This window comes from Symphalangus syndactylus, chromosome 20, assembly GCF_028878055.3.
Source record: "Symphalangus syndactylus isolate Jambi chromosome 20, NHGRI_mSymSyn1-v2.1_pri, whole genome shotgun sequence".
In the NCBI taxonomy this organism is placed as follows: Eukaryota; Metazoa; Chordata; class Mammalia; order Primates; family Hylobatidae; genus Symphalangus; species Symphalangus syndactylus.
Genome location: NC_072442.2, coordinates 39748836 through 39758843, shown reverse-complemented (window position 1 = coordinate 39758843; position 10008 = coordinate 39748836). Strand labels below are relative to the sequence as shown.

The window sequence follows — 10008 nt, the reverse complement described above, 5'->3', positions numbered from 1 at the left end:
GCCTGCCCAGCCGCGTCATTGCCACGGCGAGCACGTCCTGTGCTATTTATAGGCGGAGGGGAGCGGGGCGCCAAGGAGAGGCGGGCTGCGGGGGTGCTGGGGCACTGCTGGCGCTGCCGGGATGCAGATGGGGGGCTGCCTTTCCTGATGAGCGCCCCCTCCTCCACCGGTTCCGGTTTACAGCCCCCGCCCCCTTAGCAAGGTAGGCCAGGTGGGTCCAGACCTTGGGTCCCCTCCTTGAGCTTTCTTTGGGCTCCTTGATTTGAGGAAAGCCCTGGAGGCTGGGGGTCGAGAGAGCCGGGAAAGCCGGGTGACCCTCCCCCTCCTAGGATCCCCAGCCGTGGGAGTGGAAGAAGAGGTCACAAGCCCAGTGTGAATGCTTGAAGAGAGGGACTCATAAATAGGCGCCTACTGTGCCCAGGGAGCCGTGCCAGGAACTTGATGTTACTTAATCCTCTCCAGGATCCCGTGAGGCAAGTCGGGGGTGTTCTCCTCTCACAGGGAAGAACTGAGGCACAGCCAGGTTAGGTGGCCTATCCAAGGTCACACAGATTATCCGGCTCAACCCTGCCCTCTTTATACATGGGGAAACTGAGGCCTGGAGTGGGCTAATGACTTGTCCAGGGTCACACAGCAAAGTAGTGATCAAGCCAGTCTTGGAAACCGTGGCTTTTTCTTCTCCGTTCAGCTCTTTCCCTCCCCTGCCCTGGCTTCCTCAATGCCTTAAACCAACAAAATGGAGACAGAGACACTCTGAGACGCTGGGCCAGAGGCTCCAGGGATCAAGAGCCTGAGAGCCTTGCAGCCACGCCTTATGCACACCCAGCTCTGTGTCTGCCACCAGCCGGCAGCTGGCCTAGATGCCCATCCCTCTCCAGCCTATTTGCCGCACTGCTGAGCACAGCAGCTTTTTCCGGTGGCTGAACCCCATGCAGCATGCTCACAGCCTAGGGCCTGGGAACAGCTGGTGCCCCACTGTAGCCTTTGCCCTCCTCTGTGCCCACTCTGGGGGTGGACGGACCAGCAACACTACTGGCCTGGGGCAAAGGATGCCTAGGAAGCTACTGGTGATCCCATCCCACCATTTGGCTCTGTTGTCTCTGACCCACATGTGCCCTTCATGCCCCCCCACCCACAAGCTGAGCTTCACCTGGCTTGTACTATGTGGGATGAAGGTTCCCTGGACTTCAGGGAGATGCAGAAAGAGGAGGGAGTCTGGAGAGATGGATGCTGGAGGTGGGGGGAAGAGAGAATGAGCCCCTCGGTGCAACCCCACTCATTTTGCCAGCACTGCTTCCTTTGGCCCCTTCAACATTCTTCACCCCCATTCTTACCCCCTGTCCGCCCAATGCCTGGGCAGGTGGGGGCACCTGCTGAGGAGTGCAAGGAAGGCAGCCTCAGCCTCCCTGTGCTTTGCAGGAAGCCAGCCTAGGTTAGCCCTGCCGTAGCCTCAGAGGCAGTACTGGAAGGAGGCCAGACCCCTCTGTACCCTCTTCTCCAGCTCACAGCCCTGCAGTAGCAGCTGTGCTCAGTGCCTCTGCTGCACCCCAATCTGAATCACACCCTCCCACGTCGGGAGACTGCAGCCCGGGAATCAGAGTCAGGCGCCAGTGTTCGTGCAGCACTGAGGTTCTGCACACCCCACTTGTGTCTGCCACCAGCCGGTAGCCAGCCTAGCCCCTCCACCTCCCAGCCTGTTTGCCGCACTGCTGAGCACAGCAGAAAAGTCACTGGCTCCTCTGGGTCTCTGTTTCCTCCTCTAGAAAATCAAGCATTGGGTTTGCTCAGGGATTCTTTACGTGGTAAGGGTGTGGGTCACGAGCTCCTTGAAAGGGTGTGGAATTATATGATAGGGACACTTGTATGCTCTTGAAAGAAAAAACATACTTTTTTACAATTTTTTTTTTTTCTGAGATGGAGTCTCGCTCTGTCACCCAGGCTGGAGTGCAGTGGCTCAATCTCAGTTCACTGCAAACTTTGCCTCCTGGGTTCAAGTGATTCTCCTGCCTCAGCCTCCCAAATACCTGGAATTACAGGTGCATGCCACCATGCCCGGCTAATTTTTGTATTTTTAGTAGAGCCAGGGTTTCACCATGTTGGCCAGGCTGGTCTCGAACTCTTGACCTCAAATTATACACCCATCTCGGCCTCCCAAAGTGCTGGGATTACGAGCGTGAGCCACCGTGCCCAGCCTACAAATTATTTTTGATATTTTTGTTTTAGAGACAGGGACTTACTATGTTGCCCAGGCTGGCATGCAGTGTCTATTCACAGGCACTGTCATAGCTCACTGCAGCCCCAAACTCCTGGGCTCATGTAGCCCTTCCCAGTCGGCCTCCAGAATCACTGGGACTACAGGCTCACGCCAATGTGCCTGGCAGGACACATCTTTTCTTTTTTCTTTTTCCATAAGTAAGGAAACAAGAGGACACATCTTTTAATCAGATTTTCCCAAGGCTACAGGACCTGGAAAAGATCCAGCAGTTACTTTAGGGGTTCTTTCTGCTTGGGGCTCCCATGGGAGTGGACTCCGCCTAGGCACTGGCCTGGGAAGGGGTTGGAGGCCCACGGTGGAAAGAGGCCAACTTCAGGCCTGGGGTGAGGTTCGGAAAGAAGTGGGGAAACCCAAGGCCTTCCAAGAGGTAGGTTCCTACAACTTCATAACCCATGTCTTTCTCCCGCCCCCCAAAACAGACAAAAACAGAACCAAAAAAAAAACAACTCCAGTGAGGCAGCAGCTGACACCTGCATCGACCTGTGAGCAAGTAGCACCATCTTCTGGTCCAGGGTGGAAACCAGCTTCTGTGCTGCAGGCTCTGGAATCCCGGGAGGGTCTCATATTGGGTTATCTCATTCTCCTCCCTGTCATTTTTTTTGTTTGTTTGTTTTGTTTGGTTGGGGGTTGAGGGGAAGGGTCTGGCTCTGTCACCAAGGCTGGAGTGCAGTGGTGCAATCTTGGCTCACTGCAGTTTCCACCTTTCGGGTTCAGGTGATCCTCCCACCTCAGCCTCCTGAGTAGCTGGGACTACAGGGGTGCACCACCATGCCCGGCTAATTTTTGTATTTTCTGTAGAGATGAGTTTTCGCCGTGTTGCCTAGGCTAGTCTCAAACTCCTGGACTCAAGCAGTTCTCCCGCTCAGCCTCCGAAAGTGCTGGGATTACAGGCGTGAGCCACCACACCCAGCTTCTCCTTCCTGTCATCTCTCTACTGCATGGAAGGGTTGGGGGTGGGCAGTCTCCACTACCCCTCCTCCTCTGGGCCAGGCCTGGGAAGCAGGTGTCCCACACACCAAGCTGGGAGCTTGGCCAAGACCCTTCCCTTTCTAGGCCTCAGCTTCCCCACTTCAAAGGGCAAGAGCTAATGGGTAAAACACGCAGGCCACTCCAGTGGCCAGGGGGATCCAGAAGCCAGTGTCCTCTCATCCCAGGCTGTGATGCATATGATGAGGGACATTTTATTTTTCTCTTTTTGAGATGGAGTTTCACTCTTATTGCCCAGGCTGGAGTGCAATGGCTCTCGGCTCACCGCAACCTCTGTCTCCCGGTTCAAGCGATTCTCCTGCCTCAGCCTCCCAAGTAGCTGGCATTACAGGCATGTGCCACCACGTCTAGCTTATTTTGTATTTTTAGTAAAGATGGGTTTTCTTCATGTTGGTCAGGCTGGTCTCGAACTCCCGACCTCAGATGATCTGCCCACCTCGGCCTACCAATGTGCTGGGATTACAGGTGTGAGCCACTGTGCCTGGCCTCCTTGGGACATTTCTAAGTGTGGGCTTCCCTGCCTTCTGCTACCCACCTGCCCATCCTGCCCAGAACAGGATGAGGACGCCAGAGGCAGAGCTAGGAGGGGTCTGCTGGCCCTGACACCATAGCCAACCTGCCATTCCCACTCAGGTCTTGCCCTTTCCCATCAGCCCATTACATCCCCTGAAAGGCACGCCAGCTCGTCACTCCAACAGAAGAGTTCCTCAGAAAAGAGCTGGGGGGCCAGGCACAGAGGCGGGTGGATCATCTGAGGTCAGGTGTTCAAGACCAGCCTGACCAACATGGCAAACCCCCGTCTCTACTAAGAAATACAAAAATTAGGGCCGGGTGCGGTGGCTCACGCATGTAATCCCAGCACTTTGGGAGGCCGAGGCGGGCGGATCACGAGGTCAGGAGATCGAGACCACAGTGAAACCCCATCTCTACTAAAAATACATAAAATTAGCCGGGTGTGGTGGCGGGCACCTGTAGTCCCAGCTACTCGGAGAGGCTGAGGCAGGACAATGGCCTGAACCCGGGAGGCAGAGCTTGCAGTGAGCCGAGATTGCGCCACTGCACTCCAGCCTGGGCAACAGAGCAAGACTCCGTCTCAAAAAAAAAAAATACAAAAATTAGCCAGGCGTGGTGGTGGGTGCCTGTCATCCTAACTTACTCAGAAGGCTGAGGTAGGGAGAGTGGCTTGAACCCAGGAGGCGGGGGTTGCTGACTGCACTCCAACCTGGGTGACAGGGTGTTTTGTCTCAAAGTTTCAACTGTATCTCAATAAAGCTGTTTAGTGACAGCTTAGGTAGTAACCAGTAGCCCAAGCTCAGGTCCGATTTGCAACCCCCACTTGTCAGCTGAGAAGTATCAACACTCTAAGTATTTCCTACAGCTTTTGTAAAGACTGGGATTCCTTAACTGATGTCACAACTACTGGTCCCAACCAACATTCTGAGACCACTTCTTAGGTGTCACTCGTGCTTTGAAGGGCAGTTCTGAGGAACAGTATTTTGGAGGCTTGCACAGAAGCCATTCCTTTTCTCCCTACATCTCACTAAAACAAGGTAAAAGACTCGGTGAGCAGGCAGGTGTAGTGGCTCACGCCTGCAATCCCAGCACTTTGGGAGGCCGAGGCAGGTGGATCACTTGCGTTCAGGAGGAGGTCGAGATCAACCTGGCCAACAGTGAAATCCAGTCTCTACTAAAATACAAAAATTAGCCGGGCGTGGTGGCACACACCTGTAATCCCAGCTACTCAGGAGGCTGAGGCAGGAGAACTGCTTGAACCTGGAGGTGGAGTTTGCGGTGAGCCAAGGCTGCACCATCGGACTCAAGCCTGGGCAACAGGGCGAGACTTATCTCAAAAAAAAAAAAACAAAACAAAACAAAAAAAAACCTCACTGAGTAGCTGTAAACCTTGCAAGAAGCAGAGAGGAAGGCAGATTAAGGCTTGTTTTATTTTAATGGCTGATCTGTGTAACCACGGAGGCCAGCATGTACAGACAAAGGGGGAGGTTTTATTTCTTGGTCTCTTCCTCCTTGGACAAAGTCTTGATGATCTCCTCCTTCTTGGCCTGGAGGCGCTCTTCACGGCGCTTGCGTGCTTCCTTGGTCTTAGACCTGCGGGCCTCAGCCTGGTCACTGGTCAGGGAAGAGAAAAGATGGGTCAGTTTGGGAAGAGATGAGATGCTGGGGAGATAGAAGCACATCCCCAGACCTCTCCCTTTGAGCCTAGTCAGCTTCAGGAATGAGTTGCTGGACCAAGGGCTCCTGCTTCAACTAACCTCTAGTCCCTATGAGAAAGGAAGAGTGGGTGTGTACAGGACAGAGGAGTGGGTGCCTCTAAGGGAACAGCTGTATTCCTATGACAGACTATGTGCAAGTCAAGACTTAGGCATTGGCACATTTTAAGTATCTAAGAACAACTCTCAAAGGTCAAAGAACTTTCCCCTAAGACTCTGAAAAGAAACTTACGCCAGGAGCTTCTTGCGGGCCTTGTCTGCCTTCAGCTTGTGGATGTGTTCCATGAGAATCCGCTTGTTTTTGAACACATTCCCCTTCACCTTCAGGTACAGGCTGTGATACCTGCAGGGTACACAGAGTGAAGAGATGCTGGTTGGTGATGGATCAGAGGCTGCCTTGTGAGCTGTTCCTCCACCCAAGGTCACTAAGCTCGTAGGTTCCTTTCTTTTCTCCTATTGCTGCATGAATTACTTCCTAAACCATGACTTTTTTTTGTGCAGTTCCTAGACAGAACTTGCCTGGCAAATAAACTGTTGGGCTATCCTGACGGCATATGGGGAAAAAAGAAAGATCAGAATAGAAAAACTTTCTTAGAAAGGCTCCCTACCCGTGGCTGGGCGTGGTGGCTGACCACTTTGAGAGGCTGAAGTGGGCGGATCACTTGAGGCCAGGAGTTCGAGACCAGTCTGGCCAATGGTGAAACCCCATCTCTACTAAAAATACAAAAATTAGCCAGGCGTGGTAGTGCACGCCTGTAATCCCAGGTACTCGAGAGGGTGAGGCAGGCAAAGTGCTTGAACCTCAAAAGCAGAGGTTGCAGCGAACTAAGATCGTGCCACTGCATTCCATCCCGGGTGACAGAGACTCTGTCTCCAAAAAAAAGCTCCCTACCCAAGGCCAGTAAGACAGATCTCTGCAGGCTGGGCATGGTGGCTCACACCTATAATCCCAGCACTTTGGGAGGCCGAGGCAGGCGAATCACAAGGCCAGGAGACCATCCTGGCTAACACAGTGAAACCCCGTCTCTACTAAAAATGCAAAAAAATTAGCCGGGCGTGGTGGCACATGCCTGTAGTCCCAGCTACTCAGGAGGCTGAGGCAGGAGAATAACTTGAACCTAGGAGGCGGAGGTTGCAGTGAGCGGAGATCGCGCCACTGCACTCCAGCCTGGGTGACAGAGCAAGACTCCATCTCAAAAAAAAAAAAAAAAAAAAAAAAAAAAAAAAAAAAAAAATCATCTCTGGGAAATGAACTAGCCATCAAAGCAGCAAATGGGTACTGGGCCCAAGAGGGTGTGCTTACATGTGGCGATCAATCTTCTTAGATTCACGGTATCTTCTGAGCAGCCGGCGCAAAATCCTCATTCTCCTCATCCATGTGACCTTCTCTGGCATTCGGGCATTGGCTGTACCCTTGCGCTTACCTGTGGAGAAGATGAGTTAGGAACAGGCCACTACCCAGGCCCACTGTGTATAGTACACCAAGTGAACATAGTTTCAATTCAGGGTCCTTAACTCATTTAATCCTCACAACCTCATTTTAAGTAGCATTACTTCCATTTTCCAGATGATGATCCCAACTACGTAAGTTCTTTCGTCTACTCAATTTTTTTTTTTTGAGACGGAGTCTCACTCTGTCACCCAGGCTGGAGTGCAGCAGCGCAATCTCAGCTCACTGCAAGCTCCGCCTCCTGGGTTCACGCCATTCTCCTGCCTCAGCCTCTCCAAGTAGCTGGGACTACAGGCGCCCGCCACCACACCCGGCTAATTTTTTTTTTTTTGTATTTTTTAGTAGAGACGGGGTTTCACCGTGGTCTCGATCTCCTGACCTCGTGATCCGCCCGCCTTGGCCTCCCAAAGTGCTGGGATTACAAGCGTGAGCCACCGCGCCCGGCCTCGTTTACTCAATTTTAAAGGAAGCACAAATACAGCAATATTTCCCCATTCACTTCATGCAGAATGTGGGTGTAACAGGTAGTGCACCAAGGTAACACAGCACGTTGTAAGGAGCTTCCTTCGATCATTCTGAAACTAGAGTACAGAATCCTTGGCATAGTGTAGTTAGGGACTTAGTAAACGTGACCTCCTACTCTCAATTGGATATCTCAATTCCAATACCAGCACCAACTTTCTGATTTGCACACAGGCAGAAAACACATCAAATATCAAGGAGTAAGAAACGGGCTCAAGATGAGACAGAGTGCTTAGATCCTGAATATATCTCAGCACAGACGCCAGCACCCATCATTTCTTAAGAAGACGACCACACTTACCTATGCCCATGTGCCTGCCCTTCCGGCGGGCCAAGGTGTTTTTCCGGCATCGAGCCCGGGAATGGACCGTCACAGGCTTGCGGATGATCAGCCCATCTTTGATGAGCTTCCGGATCTGCTGACCTGGGAAAGCATAATGCACCTGGTCAGTCAACTGGGGCCCAAGCACATCCCACAGTCCAAATAGGCCAGGCCAGAGACACTGCTCACGTTCTTGGCCCCATGGTCTCAAAAAGAATGGAAACACTAGAACTTGTTTCTTACCTTCGAAAACCCAAAAAACCTCTCTTTTCTTTTTCCTTCACAAACAGAAGTTGTGAGAGATACCTTTGTCTTTGAGACAGTCTCCCTATGTTGCCCAGGCTGGTCTTGAATTTCTGGGCTCATGATCCTCCTGCCTCAGCTTCCCAAGTAGCTGGGATGCCTGCCACCACGCCTGGCCATTTCTACCTTTTAAATATATTAGAACACACTCAAAAGAACAAGCCTGATACAATGACTCCTCCATTTTATACATACTCTGAATGAACCTTCCTAGGTTTGTAAAAAGTCAACACAGGCTAGGTGTGGTGGCTCACGTCGATAATCCCAGCACTCTGGGAGGCTGAGGTGGGCGGATGACCTGAGGTCAGGAGTTTGAGACCAGCCTGACCAACATGATGAAACCCCATCTCTACTAAAGATACAAAAATTAGCTGGGTGTGGTGGCACGTGCCTTAGTCCCAGCTACTTGGGAGGCTGAGGAAGGGGAATCGCTTGAACCTGGGAGGCAGAGGTTGCAGTGAGCTGAGATCCTACCACTGAACTCCAGTCTGGGTGATAAAGTGAGACTCTGTCTCAAAAAAAATAAAATAAAATATAAAGAGTAAATTAGCCGGGCGTGGTGGTGCACGCCTCTAATCCCAGCTACTCAGGAGGCTGAGGTGGGAGAATCACTTGAACCTGGGAGCAGGGGTTGCAATGATGAGATGGCACCACTACACTCCAGCCTGGGCAACAGAGCAAGACTGTCTCAAAAAAAAAAAAAAAAAAAAAAAAAAAAAGTCAACATAATTGTTATTGTTCATCTGACGCAGGAGAAAAGCAAGTAGGGTGAAGAGACAGATCCCAGGTACTCACGGGAGTTGGCATTGGCGATTTCATTGGTCTCATTGGGGTCTAACCAGACCTTCTTCTTGCCACAGCGGAGGACACTCGAGGCGAGCCTCTTCTGAAGCCTCAGCATACTAGACACACAGAAAACATGATTAGACTCTGAAAGCCAATCCTGGGCAAGAATGAACGTCCCCATCAAGACCTGCCCTTTGCAACCCACACCACAGCCGCGAAATAAGACTCTTCCCTAAATCATCTTTAAGGCTCTGGGCTGTGCAGCTGGCCCCCTTGGGTTTAGACTTCAAAGCCCACGCTATGCCTTCACCTCTCGGAGCCTCAGGTTCGCATTTCTCCTCTGGAAAGTCAAGCCAAGGACTTATTGAATAGGTGGATTATGCCATTTCTGGTACTTAGCGTTTGAAGAATATTCGAGGTGAGTAGGCTTGATTTCTAGTCTAGGAATGCAGGCAAGTTACTGTGTTTTCTGGGCTTATTTCCCCTTTTTATCACAGTAACAAGCCTCGTTCGGCTATTCGCAGAGATTTCCTTTATGAGTGGCCAAAGGAGTGGATGGAGTCAAGAGTTAAGAGATCACCTCTCTCGGCAGTCGGAGACCTGGGACCTACACTAGGCTTGCCCTACATCACGTGAAAGCAGAGATCGGCTCCGCTCCCGGTGTGCCAAGCAAGAAAGGGCCCACGGCTTGGTCTCGTTCGCTCCCTCTGCTCTGCTCGCGTGGGTCGACCGGACACGTGCGCGGCGCGGCGCCAGCCGGGGCAGACTTTTCCTGGTCTCAGCTGCTGCGACGCTCCCCGCCCCCCACCACCCCGGAGGCCCGGGACGAGAGTGCTCCGGCTTACCCCCAAACCCCGGGACCGGCCGCTTTAGGGCGGCCTCCATTTCATCTCCCCCAACCCCGGCTGCGGTCCCAAGCCCGACAGTCCCTTGCCGAAACGCGTCAGCGCCTGATGGAGGCCAGCGCGCCCTCACCTCATGGCTGCGGCCGCAGCAGCGAAAGGAAAGAGCTCGCTCGGGCCAGGCTCCTCCCATTATCTGCGAGGGGGAGAGCCCAAACCCTGCTCCAATTTCGTCCGTATTCCCGTCCAGTTCTTTCATCTTCTGCCACACTAAACTCACTCATAGCCTCCGT

General features: G+C 52.5%; 1 protein-coding gene across 1 annotated transcript; it reads right to left on the bottom strand.

Moving 5' to 3' along the window:
• Positions 1–5186: 5186 nt before the first annotated feature.
• On the bottom strand, positions 5187–10008 carry RPL19 (ribosomal protein L19). The gene is made up of 6 exons (XM_055258088.2): positions 9849–10008; positions 8883–8989; positions 7764–7886; positions 6794–6914; positions 5723–5833; positions 5187–5389 (listed from the first exon to the last, which is right to left on the bottom strand). Exons 1-6 carry the CDS (start codon positions 9851–9853, stop codon positions 5266–5268), a joined length of 591 nt encoding a protein of 196 aa, XP_055114063.1. The 5' UTR covers positions 9854–10008; the 3' UTR covers positions 5187–5265.